This window comes from Rhinatrema bivittatum, chromosome 9 (genome assembly GCF_901001135.1).
Source record: "Rhinatrema bivittatum chromosome 9, aRhiBiv1.1, whole genome shotgun sequence".
Lineage (NCBI taxonomy): Eukaryota > Metazoa > Chordata > Amphibia > Gymnophiona > Rhinatrematidae > Rhinatrema > Rhinatrema bivittatum.
In genome coordinates this window covers 33,868,005-33,894,504 of record NC_042623.1, presented here as the reverse complement: position 1 = coordinate 33,894,504, position 26,500 = coordinate 33,868,005, and the positions used below count along the sequence as shown (strand labels likewise).

Below are 26,500 nucleotides of genomic sequence, written 5' to 3'. Positions count from 1 at the left end.
GAGGCCTATAGATCAAAATAAAAAAAACTTGTATTGCCATCTGGACCTTTGTCCTCCTTGGATTTTTCATGAGTTTAAAGTGTATGTGGACAATTAAATGTGATGGGGCCCTAGTGGACATTCTCACTTCCTTAGATCTAGTACGAAGTGCCACAGGAGTATTAAGATCCTCTGCCATTGTCACAGAATATTCTTTAATCGTTTTATCAAGTTTCTTTAAACACCTGTCCTGATATTTCTATCTTTTCTCTATATCTTGTTCACAATACTCCTCTGTCTCAGCCCTGGTGTGCCCTGCAGTTCGGGAGGACTCATCAGTCTTAACTAAAGACAATTGAATTTCTTTGCTTAGAGATTTAATCAATCTATCCTTTGCTGAAGGTTGTTTTCCGGATACTCTTAATTAAAAAAAAAAAAAAACAAACCCTTCAATAAGACCAATAAAAAAAAAGAAGAATTTAGCTCCCGAATGACCTGAAAATTACAGACCAATATCCAATTTGATAACATTGGGTAAACTTATAGAAAAGGCAGCCCATGCACAGCTAAATAAATTCTGCAGAATCAAGGCATTCTGCATTCCGATCAGTGTGCTATCCGGTGTCCATCACAGTACTGAGACCCTGCTGGTCACTCTGAATGATTTCATTCTATGTACCTTGGATGGAGGTAATATAGCCTCAGCCTTTGATTCCGTCAGTCACTCCCATTTTAATTTCAAGATTCAGGGCTCGGTGGAAAGGTCGTATTGTGGTTTCAATCCTTGTCAGCCACAAGTGAGCATGAAAGGGAAAATATCCAGTTGGTTTGTACTGGATTCTAGAGTTCCTCAAGGCTCCGTATTATCTTCTACATTATTTAACATTTTTGTTCAGCCATTGTGCTTGTTACTATAATACAATAATATCCAATTCAAATTTTATGCAGACGACATCCAGCTGTACTTCCCTGTCCCTGCTGATTTTAATATCACTAAGCAACTGATATATTCTTGTTTAGGGAAAGTTAATGAATGCATGTCTTCAAATGCTATAGTCTTAACTTTATCCAAAACTGAATATTTGTGGATCTCTAAAAAGGAAATAGTAACAGACCTTTTTAATTTAAAAATTCAAGGGATGCAAATTAAGTGTTCTAACCAATATTGTAACTGAGGGTTTCAGTTTGACACCACTTTGAATTATATACCCCGGATCAGGTCTGTCCTTGCCAGAGCTAACAAAATAGATGCCTGTAGTCTTTTGCAAATCCTTTACTGAAGTGGAGACACAAGGGTAGCCAGACTCTGGCCAAGTTTCGCCGTCTCAAAACGGCTGCCTCAGGGGCTTACATATATCGTCTTGAGTTCCCAGTTTATATTCAAACAAAAAGTGTAAGATGATCATATAAGTGACTATATGATCCACAACAGTATACAGTCTTTAAGCGCATTCAAAACCGGATCTCCACTTGTGAGGTCAAACATATGTATGTTCATCCTGACGGCTTTTATAAATCGCCTTCCTTTGTGCTTTTTGGGTCCTTGCCAGAGCTAAAACAGTTGCATCATCTAAGGCCACTTTTGGAAGAGAAAGATTTCTGTGTAATAGTTCAGGTCTTTGTGCTTCAACTTTGGACTACTGTAACTATGTATGTTAACCCTAAAATTCACTTATGTCCGTTACAAGTACTTCAAAATTCCATGGCTAGACTAATATCAAGAACCTCTAAATATGAGCACATCATACCAGTTCTCCACAGTCTGCATTGGCTGCTCGCCACTCAGCAGATAAAATAAAAAAAAAAAAAACAAAAAACCCAACACATCCTGATTTTTAAAGCACTACATGGAAGCACCCCAGAATACTTATCCATGATGCTCAAAATATGTGTTACTACTTGTTCTTTAAGATCCTCAGCACTACATCTCCTTCATGTTATCAGCAATAAGGAAGTCCGCCTCCAAGAAACCCGAAATCAGGCCTTTCAGTGATTGGTCCCCTTTTTTGAAATTCATTACCAGAAGATCTGAAATTACAACTGATTTTAAAGTTTTCAGGGAAAAATTGAAGGCCTTTTTCATCGACGTTTTCAGCAACTGTTAAGTCAATTTTGCCATTTTTTAATTTATTTATTTTTGGTTTGTTTTACTTAGATTTTAAAAATGTTTTACAGCAATGTTTTACATTATGTACATGTTGGCATTAGAAAAAATTTAGTGTGATTATAGGCGATTATTATGTTATGGTATTTTATGCTTTGTTACCCACTTAGCATGATCTCATTATAGGCAGGCTATAAATTTGGAAATAAACACACACCTTGCTGGGCAGATTGAATGGGCCATTTTGCTCTTTATATGAAGGCCTTTATTATGCAAACAAATTAATAAATGGTATATAGTTCACTTACATTCACCTGAAGGAAAAAATAAGTTAATTTCAATTTAACACACTTTATTGTAAAATAACCCAAAACCTATCAAGTTTGCAAACGATCTTGGTGCTTGCAACAGGATTAATCAACAATGAGACTTAAAAGCGAACACATTGGAAATTTACTTCAAAATCTAGGTTTGGGGGGTGCTGTTTGCGACAAGGCAAGATGGACGTTTAATCCTGAAGCTCCTGCAATCCCTCACCTATAAACCCGAATAAATCGGCACAGAAAAATACAATAACCATTTGGATCTGATTATCAGACACGGGATAGCACCCAGATGACAACGAGAAAAAAAGGGAGCGGATCTGCAAAACATCTCGTTTACAAGAGCGGTGGAAGAATTGAGAAAGTCGGGGCCTGAAATCTCAGAGTGCATGGCAGAGAAAATGGTAGGTCGGAAAGCGGAAGCTCCAGTATTATCTCCACAAGCAATAATTGAACAGACACCGGTCTCTGTCTGAATTGCCTACAAAAACGATTCTACGCGAATGGTTCATGGAACTCCGGGCCGAGATGAAGCAGCACAAGGAAGACTTACTCACCTCCTTTTCAGAACTCTGGGAAGACTTCATGACTCTCGGCCACCAGGTAGATGAAATTGACCTTAGGGTCGATCGTCACAACACTGAAATTGCCAACCTAATTCAGCACAAGTCAGAGACTCATTCCAAAATACTATTGCTGGCCGAAAAAATAGAGGTTATATAGAATCGTTCCCGGCACCTAAATTTGCGGCTGAGGGGCATATCCCACTGCTGAATATGCGGATAGCCTGGCAACTTCTAAAGCATTTTGCTCCTTTCTTCTAACTCAAGCAGCAGCGGAAAATGGTCCAGGAGAGGAATCCGTACCACCTGTCTCTGTGCGCGCACAGGGCTCTGGGCGCGCACAGAGACAGCCGACATAAGGATATAATCATAAACTTCCATAGCTTCATTCAAAAAGAGGCAATTCTGACCGTCGCAAGAAAGAAAAAAGCTTGGACATGGAATAATATAGAAATCTCGGTGTTCCAAGACTTAGCAGCTAGCACCTTAAAAAAAAATAAACGAATTGCGAGCGGTCACCGAGGTGCTGAGAAGAGCTAATGTTAAATATCGCTGGAACTTTCCCTTTGCCTTGTCTTTTCAGCGTGAAGGCAATACATACCGCATGAAGACCATGAAAGAAGCAGGATCCATCCTTCAACAAGCTGGCCTCACGTTGGACATACCAACTCCATTAGCGGTACCAAATATCAAGTGAGGCTTCTGACCTAAAATGGCGGCGGGCCGAACGTCGTGTGGTAAAGAAGCCAGCATCTTCGTCAGAACGCATGCCCAATCAGGGCTAGAATGCACTGTTTGCAATAATTCTGGGTTTATTGTTCAGGTATTGTAATAATATTTAGTTCTGTGTTTCAACCAACGTAATTGGTACATGAACCAGGTTAAATTGAATATGTTTACTTTTGCTAAGCTTTTCTGTGGTGGGGGATGGGACAGGGAAGGCTGCCATCAGCCGTAAGTGGCTTGTCCCCATTTCCAGGGATCCGCAGAGGTGGACAAGCAGATTAGAAAAGGGTGGGTTCCTACCTTACGGAAAGGGTTTCATAGACTTCAAATATTTAAAATTCCACAGTTCCTAGCTGATAGACGGTTATGCTATAAAGTGATAGATAACATGCTATGGACAGAACAATATGACCACAGCAGACTCATAGTTCTATGGCTAATGATCCGCTTAGGTACACTTAATGTCAAAGTTTTAAATTCTCACAGGAAGCGTTCATTCTTACATAGGGACTTGAAAGCCTTGAATGCCACGGTAGCGTTCATCCAGGAGACTCATATTAGAAAGCGGCATGAACGCTTAATGGCATTCAAGGAGTATCCTCATGTTTTCAAGGAGTATCCTCATGTTTTCAGTTAGTATAGCTGTGTTTAAAAAAGGATTGGATAAGTTCTTGGAGGAGAAGTCCATTACCTGCTATTAAGTTCACTTAGAGAATAGCCACTTCCATTAGCAATGGTTACATGGAATAGACTTAGTTTTTGGGTACTTGCCAGGTTCTTTTGGCCTGGATTGGCCACTGTTGGAAACAGGATGCTGGGCTTGATGGACCCTTGGTCTGACCCAGTATGGCATTTTCTTATGTTCTTATGTTCCTTGCTGCAGCTAGTAAAGAATCTAGATACGCTGGTACAGGAATTTTAATCTCTTCTACTGTAATTTTTGACCTTTTACTGCAAATAACTGACTTACAAGGAAAATATGTCTTTCTAAAAATTAAAATGGGAGGTGAGATTTTCTCATTACTCTCCACCTAAGCTCCCACTCAAGATCAGGCAGCCTTTCTGCAACAAATACGGACACTCCTTGAGAAGCATGGGGAAGGCAATTTGATATGGGGAGGGGATTTTAACCTTAGTATCAATTATATTCTAGGAGTATCCACTACTCCTATCAACGAGCCAAGGGTAAAGATTCACACAGGCAAAAAGCCAGAAATATTCTGAAATCAGTAATGTCTGAATGGCATCTGCTGGATATATGGCGGCAGCGTAATTTAAAGTCACGGTCCTATACCTTTTATTCTAAGCCACATAACTCCTATTCTCGCATAGATTAATTTTTAGTGGACAAGTGCCTAGTGTCTAAAATCAAACAAATTGAGATTGAACCCAGCACATGGTCCGACTATGGCACAGTATGGATGGATATGATGGCTCAGGATGGGCACCGTGGCCAATCTTTCTGGAGGCTTAATACCTCCATGGCCCAACAACTGGCAGACAAAATGAGCGAATATTATCACTATAACTCTGACCCTTCGATGTCCATGAGTTGCCTATGGGAATGCTCTAAAGCAGTGATTAGAGGCCACTGTATTGCAAAAGCAGCAGCAATGAAGAAGGAAAGGGAAAAATGCCACTTCCGATTATTAAAAGACCTTGAAAGCCTATCTAGCCAACATTTTCAGTCGCAATCTCCCCTAATTTATAAACAGTTACAAGAAACTAGGCTTCAATTGAAAATATTTATTTATTTATTTATTTATTTATTGTTTTTGTTATACCGAGTTTCATGATAGGCATCACATCAACCCGGTTTACAAATAACAAGGAGTGTAAAGCATAACGTAACGTAAAAAACAATATTTTCAATAAGAACCTTGAACTTTAAATACAGTGAATCAGAAAAATATTAGTTGATCAGTATCTTGTGCATCAACTGGAAATGAATAGGCAGACATTTTATGAAGGGAGTAAAAAGGCAATTAAACTCCTAGCTCGATGTTGCAACCGTCCCTTCCCAACGGCTTCACCCCGCCTACCTTTCTTTCTTTGCACCTCCTCTCGCTATAGATGGACGCCTGGTTGCCACGGCGTCTGCCTGCCGTCCTCTCTGGCGTTCCTGGACCGGCTTGGACGCTGCTTCCCGCCATGCTCCGCTGGTACCTTAGGGTGCGCGCAGCCCTCACTCATTTCCTACTTGGCGTCACCACAGGGGCATCCCCCTGTGGTGACGTCAGGCTGCCCGGATATTTAAAGCCTACGATGTTTGCTAGCCTTTGAGTTAGCAAGGAGGATTCTTATGGATGGGATTCGCTCTTCGTACTCAGCTACTCTGCCTCTCCAATCTTCCATTGGACTCTTAACGCTAACGGGGTACCCACTCCTCAGGGGCCTCACTTGCTTTTCAGGTCGCTATCAGGAAACTGGTACTCGCTCCTCAAGGGCCCATGTTCCCTGACTCGCTGCCTGCTCCTACCTTCGCTTCTGCCTGGAAGGATTCGCTATCTTCAACACCAGTGAGTACTACCATCTTCACCTCAGAGCTGCTCCCTGGAACTAGGTACTCGCTCAAGTGCCTGCCTCCGTTCCAGCCCTAGTGCCATCTATGTGGAACTGCTGTGTGAGTACATTACCTTCAAGCCTCTCAGCTCTCAGGGATCAGGTACTCGCTCCTCGAGGGCCTGCTCTCCCTATCCTGGGGTTCTCCATATGGGGGCTTTGTGCATATTCCGCTGTACTTATTCTCAGTTGTTTCCACTACAGCACTGCTACCGGAGGAGTCGCTGTTCCAGCCCCTGAGGGATACTAGCCCAGCCGGACTACTTCTGCTGCTCACTACTGCCACCTCTGGTGGCTTCACCACATTGTCTAATAAAAGATCAATCTCTGTGTTTGTGTGTCCTAAGCTGAGCCTGATCTGTGGCCCGTCATGGGACTTCCCCCTGTGGGCGTGGTCAGCTGCCACAGTGTCCAAGGGTCCACCCAAACCTCACTAATTATAACACTCGACAATTAAAGGCCCATATAGCACAGAGCATCATTACAAAAATTAAGGACCATAATAGCACACTTACTACTCCCAGTGAACTAAGACAATGCTTTACAGAGTTCTATGCCAACCTCTATAGTCCTAATAGCAACATATCAGCTCACGCTATCACTTCCTATTTACAAACCATGGCTCTGCCATCCCTTCCACAAGATCAGCGAAATGATTTATATAGGCCAGCAACTGTAGAGGAGGTATGAATGGTAATTGCCAGTCTCAAAACTGGCAAATCACCAGGTTTAGATGGCCTCCCGGAGGAATACTACAAAGCCATGCCCGATCTGCTTGCCACCCACCTAACAGATCTTTCTAACTATCAGGGAGGGGGAGCCCTTTCAGGAGCAAACTAATATCGCAGGTATAATGGTCTTACTTAAACCAGGAAGAGATCCTACCCTTTGCGGGTCATATTGACCAATTTCTCTAATTAATCAAGATCTCAAAATCATAGCCCGATAGATGGCTATTCGCTTGAATAGGTATCTACCCTCACTGGTGCATTCAGATCAGGTGGGCTTTGTCCCACAGCGAATGGCAGCAGACAATGTGCGGATGATTATAGACTTGATATGGTGGGCAAAACGGGAAGGGATACAGTAGCTCTTCTTTCCATTGACACAGAAAAGGCCTTCGATCTCGTTCATTGGCCATTCTTATTCCAAACGTTAGAAAAAATGAACATTGGCAATTTTTTCATGCAATGGATTTCACAACTATATAATCACCCCAAAGCCATGGTGAAAGTAAATGGAGGTTATAGTGACAAATTCCCCATAGGTAGAGGCACCAAGCAAGGTTGCCCACTTTCCCCTTTACTCTTCACCCTCTTTCTAGAGCTTTTTGCCACACGTATTCGTGCCTCTCAATCCATAAAGGATTCACCTAGGCAATCAAAGCTTTGAACTCTCACTATTGCCAACGATATTATGTTCACCCTCGCTGATCCTGATTTTTCCCTGAATGGAATAGAAAGTGAACTTTTGTCATTTAGTTGTTTTCGTTCTCTGTAAACCGGAGTGAAGGCACTCTGCTATACTTCGGTATAAAAAAGACTCTAAATAAATTTAGCGCAGTATCGGGATTTAAGGTAAATTTTGAAAAATCAAAGTTACTAAAAATAAATCTGCCAAAGGCTGTGGTTCAACACATCTCTCAGACATATCCTTTTCGCTGAGCAAAACATTCTCTTAAGTACCTAGGGATTAATCTTTCCTCCAACTTGAATAACCTATATCCTCTTAATTACGCGCCCCTAATGAAAGCCGTTGATAGAGATATTGATAAATGGTATAAGGGCCCCTTTATGTGGATGGGGCTCATAGCAATTACCAAAATGAACATCTTACCCAGGTATTTATATTTGTTATCAACCTTACCCATATTTTTGCCTTCCTCTCTTCTCCAAAGAATACAAGAGAGGATTTTTTTATTTTATCTGGAGAAGGCAGCTGCCGAGAGTAGCTAGGCAGGTCTTATTTCTCCATAAAAGGCAGGGCGGTTTAGGGGTCCCGGACATACAAGCTTACTATGTTGTGTCCCAACTCAAAGCCCTAGTAGACATTGCACGAGTACAAAATTCTAAGCAATGGGTGATGGCTGAACAGTTCATGGTAGGATCTATGCCAATCAGGGCATTACCGTGGCAACCACGATGGACATGGAGGCATATTTTGCATGTACCCCATGGTCAATGCAAACCACACTGAAGATTTGAGATAAGTGGAAGAGCGCAGTGGTAGGGAATTACTCATACTTTTATCACTCTCACTTATTTCACAACACAGAGTTTGCCGCAGAGTTTGCCTGGCAGCGGGTGGGCATCACCACCATAGGGCACCTGCTCCTGGGAGGAAAACCGTTAACCTTGGACCAGATAATGGCAACTTATAACCTGCATGAAATTAACTTCTTAGCTTATGCACAAGTTAACCATTTCCTTAGAAATTTACGAGGTACGCAGCGCTTTAGGGAGACCCGGTCCCTCTTTGAAAATTGGTGCATGAATGCAGATAAATTCTCCAAGGGAGTGTACCAAATATACCAACTGCTTACTATACATGCAAATTATTCTGCCACTCATCTTATGAAATGGGAACACGACCTGGGTGAACTGATACCTGCCAAATTATGGGACTCCATTTTCAAGAGAGCACGTAAAAGTTCCATATCTGCTAGATTGCAGGAAAATAGTTATAAGATGCTGTACCGGTGGCATCTAGACCCTGTGAAACTTCATAAGATGTATCCTACCATTTCTCCCAAATGCTGGAGAGAATGTGGAGAAAATGGCTCTTACTTTCATATATGGTGGGAGTGCCAAAAAATAAGACCATATTGGCAAAATATAGCACAATAGGCAAGCCAACTCTTCAAACAATCCTTTTCTTAGGAACCCAAAGCTGCCCATTTAAATGCCCCATCCCAGGATTGGATCATTTCAAACAAAAATTATGTATGCACATACTAATAGCGTCTCGTACGGCTATTGCTCAGCATTGGAAATCAGCAGAAATTCCAACCATATCTGGTGAAGGCCAAGATACTAGATTACCGCAGGTTGGAGTACCTGACGGCGGTCAAGAACAACTGAGTCTCCATACGTTATAAGATTTGGGAACCAATCTGTGCAATATCTGTCTGAATCGCTTATGCAGACTTGTCATCTTTTAATAGTGCTTTAATGAAGATCTTCTTGCCTCTCTGAGAATGGCCTGTCCCTAACAACTGAATGGCCTAGGGTACGAGACTTTGTTCCTTCAATTACAGTATTGGACATTACAGTGCTTCCAGAGTTATCGCCTAATTTATTTATTTATTTGCTTTTTTTATACCGACATTCAATTCAAAATATCACATCGGTTTACACTGAAACAAATTGTCATCAAAAACTATTGAGGACATAATACAGTAAAACAGTTCAAAAACATAACGTATGGAACTAAAACACTAGATATAAGAAAAAAACCAAACCCCTATAGATTAAAAATAGATCTATATAAAGCAATAACCTATCATTGTCACAACAATTTCAGTATCTCATGAAAATAAAAGGAAAAAACCATAGATAATGGGATGTAATCTATTGTATTTGTTGGGGGAAAGCTTTGATAAAAAGCCATGTTTTGAGGTTTTTTCTAAAGGTAGGTGTGGAAGGGTCGGTCCTTAGTGGCGATGGTAGGGAGTTCCATAGAGTAGGACCAATTATAGAAGGGGCCTGGTTCATAGTAGCTGTTTTGAGAATTTTTTTGCTGGTGGGAATAGTGAGTAACCCAGTGTCTGTTGAACGAAGATTTCTAGTAGAAATACATTGATATAATGGTTTTTGTAACCAAGATGAGTAATCATTGTATAACGCTTTATGAATAAGCATAATTATCTTATACTGTGATCTAAAATTCATGGGAAGCCAATGTAATTGGTGCAAGTTTGGAGTGATATGTTCAAATTTTCTACAATTTGATAAGGATCTAGCGGCAGCATTTTGAAGCAGTTGAAGAGGTTTAATTGTGGAAGCAGGCAAACCTATTAAGATGGAGTTGCAATAGTCTAATTTTGCAAAAATTAAGGCTTGTAATACTGTTCTAAAGTCTGGGGGGTGCAGTAAAGGCTTCAGTTTTCCCAGAATTTGAAGTTTATAAAAACCTTTTTTAATTAGATTTTTTATGTGAATTTTAAAATTAAGCTCTTTATCTAAGGTAATTCCAAGGTCACGAACTGACGTGGATATTTTATATTTAGGGAATACTGATGGATCTATGGGTGGTGGTGATAACTTTTTGGAGACAAGAAGAAACTCTGTTTTGTTATGATTGAGTGATAGTGCCATTTGAGATAAGATGTTGTTAATATCAAATAGATATAGTTCCCATTGTGACAATGTACTTCTGATGTTATCTTTAATAGGTAATAACATTTGAACATCATCCGCATAAAGGAAGTAAGAGAGGCCTAATTTATTCAGACAGTGACATAATGGAAACATGTAAATGTTGAAAAGGGTAGGAGAAAGGGATAAACCTTGAGGGACACCTAGTGGGAGAGGTGAGAGATCCGAAGTATTATTATTGTACAATACTTTGAAGGAACGATTAGAAAGAAAAGACTGAAACCATTTCAGAACATTACCATTTTTACCAATTTCTTCTAATCTATGGCGTGGTAACTTATGGTCGACTGAGTCAAATGCAGCAGAGTTGTCTAAGAGAATCAAGATAAAAGAGGTTCCATTGTCGAAACCATGATGGATTTTATCAACCAGAGTAGCTAAAAGTGTTTCAGTGCTATGTCCTTTCTTGAAGCCATGTTCATTATCATTTTTATTCTGACATTTTGGTACTTAACCGTCATATCAAGTTAGGTCTTTTACTCTTTATTAACGTCAGACTGAGTTTTGAGTGACATGTTGGACTCTTCCTGTGTTAACTTTGGAACCCTGTTGGGGTGGGGGGGAGGGAAGGGTTCGGAGGGGTGGAATAAATTACATGACACATAACACTTAAGAACATAAGAACATGCCATACTGAGTCAGACCAAGGGTCCATCAAGCCCAGCATCCTGTTTCCAACAGTGGCCAATCCAGGTCATAAGAACCTGGCAAATATCCAAAAACTAAGTCTATTCCATGTTACCGTTGCTAGTAATAGCAGTGGTTATTATCTAAGTCAACTTAATAGCAGGTAATGGACTTCTCCTCCAATAACTTATCCAATCCTTTTTTAAACACAGCTATACTAACTGCACTAACCACATCCTCTGGCAACAAATTCCAGAGTTTAATTGTGCGTTGAGTGAAAAGAACTTTCTCCGATTAGTTTTAAATGTGCCACATGCTAACTTCATGGAGTGCCCCCTAGTCTTTCTATTATCCGAAAGAGTAAAAAACCGATTCACATCTACCCGTTCTAGACCTCTCATGATTTTAAACATCTCTATCATATCCCCCCTCAGCCGTCTCTTCTCCAAGCTGAAAAGTCCTAACCTCTTTAGTCTCTCCTCATAGGGGAGCTGTTCCATTCCCTTTATCATTTTGGTCACCCTTCTCTGTATCTTCTCCATCACAATTATATCTTTTTTGAGATGCGACGACCAGAATTGTACACAGTACTCAAGGTGCGGTCTCACCATGGAGCGATAGAGAGGCATTATGACATTTTCCATTTTATTCACCATTCCCTTTCTAATAATTCCCAACATTGTTTGCTTTTTTGACTGCCGCAGCATACTGAACCGACAATTTCAATGTGTTATCCACTATGACGCCTAGATCTCTTTCTTGGGTAGTAGCATCTAATATGGAACCTAACATTGTGTAACTATAGCATGGGTTATTTTTCCCTATATACATCACCTTGCACTTGTCCACATTAAATTTCATCTGCCATTTTGATGCCCAATTTTCCAGCTTCACAAGCTCTTCTAGCAATTTATCACAATCTGCTTGTGATTTAACTACTCTGAACAATTTTGTATCATCTGCAAATTTGATTACCTCACTTGTCGTATTTCTTTCCAGATCATTTATAAATATATTGAAAAGTAAGGGTCCCAATACAGATTCCTGAGGCACTCCACTGCCCACACCCTTCCACTGAGAAAATTGTCCATTTAATCCTACTCTCTGTTTCCTGTCTTTTAGCCAGTTTGTAATCCACGAAAGGACATCGCCACATATCCCATGACTTTTTATTTTTCCTAGAAGCCTCTCATGAAGAACTTTGTCAAATGCCTTCTGAAAATCCAAGTACACTACATCTACAGGTTCACCTTTATCCACGTTTTCTTCTACACTGTTTTTTGATCAGCCCTTGTTATACGTTAAGTCCTGTTATACTTTATTTTCTCATCTATGTTTACATTTTAATTGATTTGATTGAAGATTTTTGTTATTTGTAACTTTTCCAATTTTGGTTCGATGTAAACCGGCGTGAAAAGAATCTTCGTCTTGAACATCGGTATAGTAAAAAGATGTAAATAAATAAATAAATGTTTATTAACTCCTTCAAAAAAGTGAAGCAGATTTGTGAAGCAAGGCTTGCCTTGGGTAAAGCCATGTTGACTTTGTTCCATTAAACCATGTCTTTCTATATGTTCTGTGATTTTGATGTTTAGAATACTTTCCACTATTTTTCCTGGCACTGAAATCAGGCTAACCGGTCTGTAGTTTACCGGATCGCCCCTGGAGCCCTTTTTAAATATGGGGGTTACATTAGCTATCCTCCAGTCTTCAGGTACAATGGATGATTTTAATGACAGGTTACAAATTTTTACTAATAGGTCTGAAATTTCATTTTTTAGTTCCTTCAGAACTCTGGGATGTATACCATCTGGTCCAGGTGATTTACTACTCTTAAGTTTGTCAATCAGGTCTACCACATCTTCTAGGTTCACCGTGATTTGGTTCAGTCCATCTGAATCATTACCCATGAAAACCTTCTCCAGTACGGGTACCTCCCCAACATCCTCTTCAGTAAACACCGAAGAAAAGAAATCATGTAATCTTACCGCGATGGCCTTATCTTCTCTAAGTGCCCCTTTAACCCCTCGATCATCTAACAGTCCAACTGACTCCCTCACAGGCTTTCTGCTTCGGATATATTTTTTAAAGTTTTTGCCTCTATGGCCAACTTCTTTTCAAATTCTCTCTTAGCCTGTCTTATCAATGTCTTGCATTTAACTTGCTGTTTATGCATTATCCTATTTTCTTCTGTTGGATCCTTCTTCCAATTTTTGAATGAAGATCTTTTGGCTAAAATAGTTTCTTTCACCTCCCCTTTTAACCATGCCGGTAATCGTTTTGCCTTCTTTCCATCTTTCTTAATGTGTGGAATACATCTGGATTGTGCTTCTAGGATGGTATTTTTTTTTTAACAATGACCATGCCTCTTGCACACTTTTTACTTTTGTAGCTGCTCCTTTCAGTTTTTTTCTATTTTTCTCATTCTATCAAAGTTTCCCTTTTGAAAGTTTAGCACGAGAGCCGTGGATTTGCTTTCTGTCCCCCTTCCAGTCATTAAATCAAATTTGATCATATTATGATCACTATTGCCAAGCGGCCCCACCACTGTTACCTCTCTCACCAAATCCTGTTCTCCACTGAGAATTAGATCTAAAATTGCTCGCTCTCTCGTCGGTTCCTGAACCAATTGCTCCATAAAGCTATCACTTATTCCATCCAGGAACTTTATCTCTCTAGCATGTCCCGACGATACATTTACCCAGTCAATATTGGGGTAATTGAAGTCTCCCATTATTACCGCACTACCAATTTGGTTAGCTTCCCTAATTTCTCTTAGCATTTCACTGTCAGTCTCACCATCTTGACCAGGTGGACGGTAGTATACTCCTATCATTATAGTCTTCCCCGACCCACAAGGGATTTCTACCCATAAAGATTCAATTGTGCATTTAGTCTCGTGCAGGATGTTTATCCTGTTGGACTCTATGCCATTCCAGACATAAAGCACCCACCGCCTCCCGGGTGCTCCTCTCTGTCTTTGCAATATAATTTGTACCCCAGTACAGCACTGTCCCATTGGTTGTCCTCCTTCTACCATGTCTCTGAGATGACAATTAAGTCTGTCATCATTCACTACTATACATTCTAATTCTCCCATCTTACTTCTTAGACTTCTGGCATTAGCATACAAACATTTCAAAGTTTGATTTTTGTTTGTATTTTCATTCTGCTTTTTAATTGATAGGGATAAGTTAGAATTTTTTAGCTCATGTGAGTTTTTAGTTACAGGCACTTGGGACTACTTTTCTTATTATTGGAACCTCACTGTCGGGATGCCCTAATTCTAATGCATCATTAGTATCCTTTGAAGATACCTCTCTCCAAACCATGCGCTGCTGAGTGAATTTCGGCTTTCCCCTTTGTTCTAGTTTAAAAGCTGCTCTATCTCCTTTTTAAAGGTTAGCGCCAGCAGTCTGGTTCCACCCTGGTTAAGGTGGAGCCCATCCCTTCGGAAGAGACTCCCCCTTCCCCAAAAGGTTCCCCAGTTCCTAATAAAACTGAATCCCTCTTCCATTGTCTCATCCACGCATTGAGACTCGGGAGCTCTGCCTGCCTCTGGTGACCTGCACGTGGAACAGGGAGCATTTCGGAGAATGCTACCCTGGAGGTTCTGGATTTAAGCTTTCTACCTAAGAGCCTAAATTTGGCTTCCAGAATCTCCCTCCCACATTTTCCTATGTTGTTGGTGCCCACATGTACCACGACAGCCGGCTCCTCCCCAGCACTGTCTAAAATCCTATCTAGGTGACGCGTGAGGTCCACCACCTTCGCACCAGGTAGGCATGTTACCGGGCGATCCTCACGCCCACCAGCCACCCAGCTGTCTACATTCCTAATAATCGAATCACCAACTATGACGGCCGACCTAACCCTTCCCTCCTGGGCAGTAGGCCTTGGGGAGATATCCTCTGTACGAAAGGACAGTGCATCACCTGGAGAGCAGGTCCTTGCTACAGGATCCTTTCCTGCTACACCAGGTTGATGCTCTCCAATCATGAGACCTTCTTCCTCCAAGGCAGCACCAGGGCTGCCAGTCTGAAGTTGGGACTTGGCTACTATGTCCCTGAAGGTCTCATCTATATTCCTCTCTGTCTGCCTCAGTTTCTCCAGGTCTGCCACTCTAGCCTCCAGAGATCGGATTCGTTCTCTGAGAGCCAGGAGCTCTTTGCATCGCATGCACACATACAACTTCTCACCGGTGGGTAAAAAATCATACATGTGACACTTGATGCAAAAGACTGGGAAGCCCCCCTCTTGCTGCTGGACTGCTGCCTTCATCTCAATTTTGATCAGTTCCTAGTTAAGTTTTAGGTTGCTATGGGAGTAGGAATGTGTCTAATTAACGTCCTTTAAATGTATTAGTGAATTCGCTATATGTCTGGTAGTGGCCTATAGGGGTCTGATCAAACAGTCTAACTTCAGTTAGTCAGCCAGATTGACTCACTGCTCTCTTGATTAACAAATGTTGGTACCTATTCAAACCAAATCACACTACCTCAACACCTTTCCAAGGTGAGTAACCGAACTGAACTTTTCAACCTTTTTACTTAGATATACACTGCTCCTAGCTTCTGGCTACTTTTTGGGTTTTGTTTTGGGGGGGGGGGGGGATTTGTTTTTGTGTTTTTTTTAAATACAAACACTCAGTTCTGCTTACTAGCTGCCTTATTGACTGACTGTTTAAAAATACAAACAGTCTAACTTGTTTATTCACTGCCTTACTGACTATTAAAAGCACATACACACTAAATAATATTCCCAAATAGTTAACTTTGCCCCAATACATTTAAAAAAGACAATGTCCCAAGAAAAAACTTACTGATTCCTTTCAGCCACCAGCAAAGTGATCCTCTCCTCTCATATATGTACTACTTGATATCTCACTGATTACTGTATATGCATTTGTGATATTGTTTAATATTGTTATGTAATTGAAAATTAATAAAAAAAATTAAAAAAAAATCTAGGTTTGCTTGCTTTATATTCCACTTTCCTGCATTTCAAAGCGAATTATCTACGGTACCTGAATGTATTTCCCTAACCCCAAAGGGCTTATAATCTAAGGGGCCTATTTACTAAGCATTTTTCCCATAGACAAAAAATAGGAGCAAACATTTAGTAAAGAGACCCCTAAATTTGCACCTGAGACAATGGATGGCAACATAACGTGCCCAAGGTCACAAAGAGCAACGGTGGGATTTAAACTCTGGTTTTCCTGGTTCACAGCCCACTGCTCTAACCATCAAGGATAAAAGCACAGTTGCTTACCTGTTACAGGAGGTTCTCTATAGGTAACAGGATAAATCAACCATTATAAGCAGATAATGTCATCTGATGGCACCGACATGGACTCTGTTCTCAGAAGCGTTGCTAAGCATGCATGGGAATTCTTGTGCATGGCTGCTGCTTCATGAGCCCCTCTCTCTCTCTTTCTGAGTTTAAGCTTAAACTGAGTAGTCAATTCTCCAGGGAGGCAGGCAGGTAATAAATATATGGCTGATTCATCCTGCTGTCTACAAACAACCCGTAAGCAATTTTGCTTTCTCAATCAACAAGCAGGACAAAATAAGCCATAATGAGTGGGGAGTCCCAAGCTGAGGCTGACTTGCAGAATCAACTCAAAACCCAGCTAGTGGAGATTGGGCTACTGGGTGAACAGGCTGCATAGAACTACTTATCCATAGAAACTGTCTGTGCAGGACACAATGTCCAAACAGTAGTGAGACGTGAAGGTGTGAATAGATGACCAAGTCGAAGCTTTACGGATGTCTTCAATAAGGAGTGGCCCATAGATAAGCCTTGTCAGAGTCTGAAGGCTGTAATCCAGCCAGAGCACTATACAGTCCGCTAGCCAAATGGACAAAGTTCTTTTTGCTACTGCCCTTCTACCGGGATCAAAGGAGGCTTGATGTGAGGCACCAAGGAAACTGGCTGCACCTTGGCTGAAGCCAGCATTTTCCGCACTGATGCTGAAGGAGCCATGGACGATGTTGAACTTGGAGCATCTGAGAACAAAATATCCAGTGCCACAAAGGTTCTCTGTGCAATGGAGGACTTCACCATAAGTGCTAAAGAGCTCCTCATCAAGGAAACTGAAGGCACTCTTCTTGGTGTCAAATGGGGACCTGCTTAGGCAACTCTTCTTGGTGCCCTGTTCTTCATTTTGGGCTTTTGTGCCAAACTCAAGCCCTTACCCATGGCAGATCTCAGAGACAATGAGAACAGGGAGCGAGAAACTATCTTTCCCAAAAAGGGGAGACAGACTCCCAGTGCGATTCCCAATATTTCTTGTGGCACCAGAAGAGACTTCACTCTGGAAGGTAGAGAGACTATACCACCCGCCATTGCGCTAAGGCTTCAGGACCTTACCCAGGGTCCTCTTCCACAGGAACTCCATCTTCCAGACATGGGTCTGGAGCACCCGCAGGGTGCTCCAGACCCATGGGGCATCATGGGGCATTTGGCGACATCATGGTCTGGCCCCAGGCAGCAGCAGCAGCAGCAGATGTTGTGGATGTCTGTAAATGGGCACTCAGCTCTCACACCTGCAGGCCTTGAACCCACTAACCAAAGGCTTTTTAATTTAGGTTTCTCCATTAAAAAAAAAATTCTCTTTTAAAAAAAAAACAAAAAACTAGAATGTAAACATTCTGTTTTAAGGGAGGAGAACAAAAGAAAATCTTTGAAAAACAAAGCAGCAAATGAATTGCCAGAAATTTAAGAGAGAGAGTGGGAATCTAGCTCAGACAAAAAGACTGAGGGGTTCACAAGGCAGTTGTCGTGCATGGGAACTCCCACATGTGCTCAAAAAAATGTCAGAGTCCTGAGAGCTGGATCTGTGTTGATGCCACTGGATGACATCACCCACTTAAGTCAAGACTGATTTCATCTTGCTCGTCAATAGAGAATTTATGGTTATAACCTAAATACATGAAAGAATATGTAATGCCAAATTATGAGTGCCATAGCATCTTGCACTGCAACATTACAAAAGATTTCAGGAGCAAGAACTAGATGAAACAGACATGAGCGAGAATGGTTATGGACATATGAGCATCTGGGAGATGTGCAGTCCTGTCCGGGAAGGAAAGGATGAGGGTGGAAAGAACAAAGGGGAAGCAGTACATGGGGGTAAAAGGGATAGAGAGGAAAACAATCAGAGGACAGGATAAGAGGCAACAAAAAAAGGAGAGAAATATAAAAAGGGAGATAATCAGGTAAAGATCAGATGCAGTGAGAGAAAGTAGACTAAAATAACATATCAGAGGAGACTAAAGCAGAAATATGCAAAAGAGACTAGGGGTGAAAAGAGGGACAGATGTTGAATACAGCATAAGCTAAGAGTCAAAGAATGGATGTATAGTCTGCTAGTGCTTAAACACCAGATATGCTGACAGCGCTCAGCATGATACTATATGTTTATGGCAAAGAAAGGATATGCAGTATAGATACAAAGTATGCTGCTATGATAGGGCTCTAACACATCTCACCTCCATCCTCAGAAAAGTTCAGTACCGGCAGTGGTGCCTGGCAGGTGGAGGTTTCCATTGGCAGGTTTCCATTCTCCTCCTGTAGGTCATTATGCAGCTCTAGAGAGGAATGAGGCCACACAAGAAAATCAGACCACACAACGGAAAGGGGAAAATAGTCTCAACCAAGGCAAAGAAAACATGAGGCCCTCCAATCTCTCCACTACTAAAGCATTGCAGCTTACTGCATACAAATATCTGCACGGCATCTTTCTTTTCCAGGATTCTAGTCATCTTAGCAAGAAATAAGGTGAAGAGGTCCTGGGAAAGGAAAAAGGAGACATTTCTTCTTATCTGATAATTTCCTTTCCTGGGTCCCGCCCAACCAGTCCAGAAGAATGGGTTATGCTTTCCAACCAGCAGATGGAGACAGACAGCTACAGATTTGCTGACATCATCCCTTACAGGGTCCCTTGCTGTCTCACCCTGCCACAGAATCAACAGGCTTCCGAAAAGAACCAAGAAATACAATACATTAAGGGGTACATTTTATAAAGTTGTGTGCACATGGACACCCAATTTTATAACACATGTTATAAAATCGGGGGTCAGCACGCACTAGGGGGTGCCCAATTGTGCAACTTGCACGTGCTGTAGCCCGCGGCCTTCCCCATTCCTCATGTGGGCAAGACTGCCAACCTTGCTCTTAGTACTACAGAGCCAAAGGCTGCTTCTTCTCTGGCCAAAAAATCAAGATGATAATATTTTAAAAAGGAATGAAACAACTAAGTTGCCACCTTGCTAATGTCCACTGGAGATACTAACTGGAAATCTGCCCAGGACACCACCTGCACTTGAGTCAAATAGCCCTCAATTTCTTAGGAAGAGGCAAACCCTTGTCCATAGAAGCATAGAAATGACGGCAGAAAAGGATCAAATGGTCCATCCAGTCTGCCCAGTAAGTCTATGGTAGGATCTGCTGTGCAGTGTAGGTTACCCCATGCTTAGCAGTTTCCCAGATCATAAAACGCAGGGCCCTCTTTGGTTGCTTTTTCAATCCAATAACCCATTACCCCCGTGCTTATCAGTTTCTCACATTGTAAAAGTCAGAGCCCTCATTGACTGCTGTTGAATCCAATTCCCCGTTATTCCTTGCTATTGAAGCAGAGAGCAATGTTTGAGTTGCATCAAAGTATCAGTCTTATTGGTTAAGGGTAGTAACTGCTGCATCAGCAAGTTACCCCCATACTTGTTTCCCCAGACTGAAAAAGTTGGGGGCCTCATTTGTTGCTGGATGAATCCAATTCCCCTTCTCCCCTTGCCATTGAAGCAGAGAGCAATGATGGAGTTGCATCAACAGTATCAAGGCTTATTGGTTAAGGGTACTAACCACCACACCATCAAGTTACTCTAGGCACTCTTTTCTTCATTTCCAGCCTTTAGGAATCTACAGTTTTTATCCCATGCCCTTTTGAATTCTTTCACATTTTTTGTTTTCACCAACTCCTCCGGAAGGGCATTCCAGGTATCCACTACCCTCTCTGTGAAGAAATATTTTCTGATGTTGGTTCTGAGGTATCCTGCTTGGAGTTTCATTTCGTGACCTCTAGTTCTACTGACTTCTTTCCAACGGAAAAGATTTGACGTTTGCACATCATTAAAACCTTTTAGGTATTTGAAAGTCTGTATCATATCACCCCTGCACCTCCACTCTTCCAGAGTATACATATTCATATCCATCAGTCTCTCCTCATAGGTTTTCTGATTCTGACCCCACACCATTTTGGTAGCCCTTCTCTGGACCGCCTCCATCCTGTCTCTATCCCTTTAAATATAAGGGCTCCAGAACTGAACATGGTACTCCAGGTGAGGCCTCACCAAGGACTTGTACAAGGGCATCACCACCTCCATTTTCTTAATGGTTATTCCTCTCTCTATGCAGCCAAGCCTTCATCTGGCTTTAGCTATTTCCTTGTCATATTACTTCGCCATCTTCAGATCACCAGAGACTATACCCCAAGATCCCGCTCTTGGTCCGTGCAACCCCCCCATCCTATCTCATACAGCTCTTTTGGATTACCGCATCCCAGGTGCATGACTCGGCACTTCTTGGCATTGAATCCCAGCTGCCAAATCTTCGACCACTCTTCAAGCCTTCTTAAGTCACTTTTCATTCTCTCTACTCCTTCGGCGTGTCCACTCTGTTGCAGATCTTGGTATCATCCACAAATAGACAAAACCTTACCTTCCATCCCTTCTGCAATGTCGCTCACAAAGATATTGAACAGAACCGGTCCAACCGTTTCCATTCTCCTCCCTGCTACCACTCTTATAAAGCGGGACCACAATCGCTCTTCTCCAATCCCACGGGACCACTCCCATTTCCAGGGATCTATTGAACAGGTCATTTAGTGGACCTGAAAGCACATCTCTGAGTTCTCGTAGTATCCTGGGATGTACCTCATCCAGCCCCATGAACTTGTTCACATTCAGTTTTCCTAGCTCTTCCCAAACATACTCTTCTCTAAAAGGAGATGTGTTTTGCCCATTCCCTTCTACGGTCTTGTCAACCAGCAACGGTCCTTCTCCAGGGTCTTCTTTAGTGAAGACAAAACTGAAGAATTTGTTTAATATTTCCACCATTTCCTTGTTTGTCTTGGCACATTGCTCCTCGTCACCTTTCAATTTCACTATACCACTTCGGGCTTTCCTTCTTTCTCTTATATATCTGAAAACTGTTTTGTTACTTTTCTTTATCTCTTGTGCAATCCTTTCTTCCACTTGACCTTTTTCCTTTTCCGATTTCTTTCTTCATCTCCCTCATTTTCACCAAGCATTGTTCCCTGTGTTCCTCTTTTTGGGATCCTTTATACTTCCTGAATGCTGATGTTTAGCCTTTATTTTTGTAGCCACTTCCTTTGAGAACCAAATTAGTTTCTTTTTCCTTGAACTTTTAGTTTTCTAACATATAGATTTGTTGCCTTTGTAATAGCTCCTTTTAGTTTAGCCCACAGTTGTTCCATCTCGCCCATTTTCTCCCAGTCTTCTAGTTCTTCCTCCAGGTACATCCCCAATTTGTCAAACTCCGTATATTTGAAATTCAAAACTTGGGTCTTCATGTGACTTATTTGTATCTTATTCGAAATATCAAACTATATCGCCTGATGATCACTTGTACTCAGGTGTGCACCTGTCCAGACATTAGAGACATTATCCCCATTTGTGAGCACTAGGTCCAGGATTACACTGTCCCTTGTGGGATCCATTACCATTTGTTTGAGCATAGCCCCTTGGAGGGCATCCACTATCTCTCTACTTCTCGTAGATTCCGCAGAAGGGATACTCCAGTCAAATCCAGAAGATTAAAACCTCCAATGAGCAACACTTCTCCCTTCTTTCCCATCTTTTCAATGTCTTTGATTAGATCTCTGCTCAGCTCTTCTGTCTGAATTGGAGGCCTATAGACCACACCGATGTATATGGAAGCATCATCATCTTTTTTTAGCTTAGCCCATAATGCTCCTTCCCTACCCCATGTCACTTGCAGTTCAATTGCTTGAATATTACTTCTGACATAAAGCACTACTCCTCCCCCTTTCCTATCCTGTCCTTCCTTAATAAGTGGAAGCCGATCCAAATTGCCGATGAGCGAAGAAACAAAGGGTGATCGGTGCGAAACTCGGCCAGAATCGGACCCTTTCCAATAAAGGCTGTTTTGCACCGATCACCCTTTGTTTCTTCGCTTCCTTAATAAGTTACAGCCAGGTATGGCTATATCCAAGTCATGTGCCTCCGTAAACCATGCTTCTGTAACAGCAACAATGTCCATATCTGCTTCCCCCATTACAGCCTGCAGGTCTGGGATTTTATTGCCCAGACTACGAGCATTTGTGCTCATAGCTTTCCAGCTTCTCTCCTTCAGGTTGCTGCTCTTCTTGGACTTATTTTGTGCCTTATTCAGCTGACATTTGTTATCCCCCTTCACCCATTCTTTGAGATTTGGGGGGTGACATTCCAATTTCCTTCTGCCAGCCCCATCCTCTAGGATTTGAATTTATCATTTAGGATCTTTTTTTCCTGCCACAGACAGATGTAAGCCATCTTTGACATAGAGCATTTTACTGTTCCATACATGGCCCAAGACCCCAATATATCAAAAACTTTCTTCCTTACACCAAGTTCTGAACCATGCATAGGAAAATTAGTTCTTACCTGTTAATTTTCGTTCCTGTAGTACCATGGATCAGTCCAGACTGTGGGTTGAGCCTCCTTTCCAGCAGGTGGAGACAGACTAAAACCGAAAGGATATCCTATATGAGGACAGAGCCTATCCTATAACCCTTCAGTATAACCAGTGTCAAAGCAGAAAATAACAAAACCAGAATAGGATCAAGCAAGTAACCATAAAGCTCAATGGAGCAACTGTAGAACAATGAAAGAAATATGGTATGACTAACCGCTCTTGCATATACTTGGCGCTTGAGCAACCAAGGCTTCCGGTGTATTTGCTCAGTATTTTTGCACAAAAATGATGTATGGAAATCTACGAATCTGCAAGAGAAACAAGCTTCGAGAGGACAGAAGAAAGACAAACAGGAAAGGGCGTCTGGACTGATCCGTGGTACTACAGGAACGAAAATTAACAGGTAAGAACTAATTTTCCTTTCCCTGTAAGTACCCGGATCAGTCCAGACTGTGGGATGTACCAAAGCTTCCCTAAACCGGGTGGGACCGAGACAGTCCCGCTCGAAGCACTTGTAGCCAAAAGAATCAGGAACCGGAGCTTGCACATCCAGGCAGTAGTGACGAGCAAAAGTATGCAAGGACGTTCAAGTGGCGGCCCTGTAAATCTCCTGAGGAGAGACCAATTGACTCTCCACCCCGAAAATAGCTTGAGAACGCAGTGAATGAGCCTTTAGGCCCTCGGGAACCGCCCGACCATGACAAAGATAGGCAGAGGAGATCGCTTCCTTCAACCACCGCGCAATAGTGGTCTTAGAAGCCGGCTTACCCCAATTGGGCCCACTCCAGGAGGACAAAAGATGGTCCGAGACCCGAAAGCCATTGAAAACCTGGAGATAGCGAAGTAGAACCCGTTTGGCATCAGGTTTACGCAGATCGCCCCCAGTCGCAGGGGAAACGCAGGGAGTTCTACCGACTGGTTGGCATGGAAGTTAGAAACAACCTTCAGTAAGAAGGGCGGGCCCGTCGAGGGATACCCCGGAATCAGAAAATCACAAAAAAGGTTCCCGACAAGACTACGCTTGGATCTCCGAGATCTGACGATCAGAAGAGATAAGGTAGAGACTAGAAAGACAGTCTTAAGTGTAAGATCATTGAAGGTAGCGCAATGGAGAGGATTGAACAGAGCCGCACAGAGGGCCCGAAGTACCAGATGAAAACTCCATGACGGGCAAGCGGGCCGAGAAGGTGGACGTAGAAGCTTGACATCCTTCAAGTACCGAATCACATCCGGGTGGCCCGCTAAGTGATAACCTTCTACCCAACCCAGGAGAGAGCCGAGAGGGAAGACCTGTATGTGTAGAGAACGAAAGGAAAGACCCCTGGAGAGACCTTTTGGAGAAAGAGAGGATGAACGAGATCGGGGCAGAGTGCGCTCAGATACCCAACTCCGCACAAACAGATTCAAACTCGTTCCATAAATGCACGTACGCCAGGGAAGTCGACTGTTTCCGGGCCCTCAGCAAGGTGGGGATGACCTCCTCCTTATAGCCCTTGCACCTTGGGCGACACCGTTCAAAAGCCAGGCCGGTAGACAAAAGCGATCAGCCTGGTCGAAAAATACAGGTCCCTGATGAAAGAGCTGAGGAAGATGGCGTAGCCGCAGAGGTCCGTCCGTCGCTAGGTTAAGAAAATCCGCGAACCACAGCCTGCATGGCCACTCGGGTGCTACCAGAACCACGGGACCCCTGTAGAGTTCTATTCTTCTGAGAACTTTCCCGACCAGGGGTCACAGAAGGAACACGTACCGCAGGACGTCCACCGGCCAAGGGAGAGCCAGAGCATCCATGCACTCCGAGCAGTGTTCCCTCCAGCGGCTAAAGAACCGATTTGCCTAGGCATTGCGAAGGGTCGCCATGAGGGCCAAGTGGGGGGGGCCCCCCCACCTATCGGCGATGAGATCCATGGCTGCATCAGAGAGTTCCCACTCCCCGGGATTGAGCGACTGAGAAAATCGGCCTGAACATTCTCCTTGCCCACAATGTGGGAGGCCACCAGGCACTGTAGATGTCGCTCTGCCCAGGCAAGAGACAGCTGGTTTCCAGGGCCACCAGCGGACTGCGGACGCCTCCTTGGCGATTGATGTAAGCCACGGTGGTGGATATGTCGGACAAGACCTGCACCGCCTTGCCACGGATGAGGGGGAGAAACTCCAGAAGAGCTAGGAACACCGCCCGAGTCTCCAACCGAATGATGTGCCAGCGAGACTGAGCTGCTGGCCTGATCTCCTGGGTGGACTGAGAGAGGCAGACCGTACCCAAGCCCGAGAGACTGGCGTCCATGGTTACTATAGTCTGCTGCGGGACTTGGAGAGGCATTCCCTGTAGCAGATGAGGAAGGGAAAGCCACCACTGCAAGTCGGCAACGGTAGAGCCCAAAAACGGGAGGACTATGTGAAAATGTTCCGCCACTGGCTGCCAACGGGACAGCAAAGCTGTCTGTATCGGTCGCATATGAGTAAAGGCCCATGGGACTAGATCGATGGTGGATGCCATGGAGCCCAGACCTGCAGGTGGTCCCAAGCCGTCGGAGAAGGCAGCGAGATGAGAATCTGAATCTGGTCGATCAACTTGAGAGCCCGCGCGCGAAGCAAGACGACCTTGCCCACCCAGGTGTCGAAGTGGGCTCCCAGGAACTCTAACTTCTGGGAGGGCTGAAGGTTGCTCTTGGAGAAATTCACTATCCACCCGAGAGACGCGAGAAGAGCAAACACGCAATCCACCGCCTGCCTGCAAGGAGCCTCCGCCTTGGCCCTGACGAGCCAGACGTCCAGGGAGGGGTGAACAAGGATTCCTTCCCTGCGGAGAGCTGCTGTCACCTCTACCATGACCTTGGTGAAGGTGCGAGATGCCGTCGCGAGACCGAAGGGAAGCGCCCGGAACTGGAAGACCCAGTTGAGGATGTGAAAGCGAAGGAACTTCGGTAGTCGCGATGAATCGGAATATGGAAATATGCCTCTGACAAAACGAGTGGGGCGAGGAACTCTCCGGGGCGAACCACCACGAGGACTGCTCACAGAGTTTCCATGCGGAGTGCGGGATCTTGAGAGCTCGGTCGATTCCCTTGAGGTCGAAGATCAGCCGAAAGACCCGTCCTTCTGGGGAACGACGAAGTAAATAGAATACTGGCCTGCGGCAAGATCGCTCTCTGGAACCGGGACCACCGCACCCAGACACAGGAGCCTGGCGAGGGTTTGCTCCACCACTTCCCGCTTGGGCCGCCCGCATGGGAAAATAGAAAAAGATCCCGAAGATCTCGAGCAAAGTCGAAGGCATACTCGTCTCAGAAAATGTCTAGGACCCACGGGTCCGACATGATTTTGACCCATTCCACGAAGAACAGGAAAAAGCGACCGCCTAGGAATGGGACCGAGGAACGAGTCAAGTGAACTTCATTGTGTAGCAGGCTTAAGGGTGGAGCGCGTGAGCTGGCCCTCGCAAAAGGGATGGCGCCCACGGGAAGGCTGTGACCAAGACTGCAATCAAGAAGGAAAAACTCCCTGAGGAGCCACCCCGCCCGCGTGGGG

General features: G+C 43.3%; 1 protein-coding gene across 1 annotated transcript in view; it reads right to left on the bottom strand.

The window, feature by feature from the left end:
- NCAPH2 (non-SMC condensin II complex subunit H2) overlaps positions 1 to 26,500 on the bottom strand; it is a 244,419-nt gene that overhangs the window by 164,899 nt on the left and 53,020 nt on the right. The window contains exon 9 of the mRNA XM_029615302.1: positions 18,754 to 18,852. Coding sequence (XP_029471162.1) covers positions 18,754 to 18,852 — 99 coding nt within the window. The remainder of the gene's footprint in view (positions 1 to 18,753; positions 18,853 to 26,500) is intronic.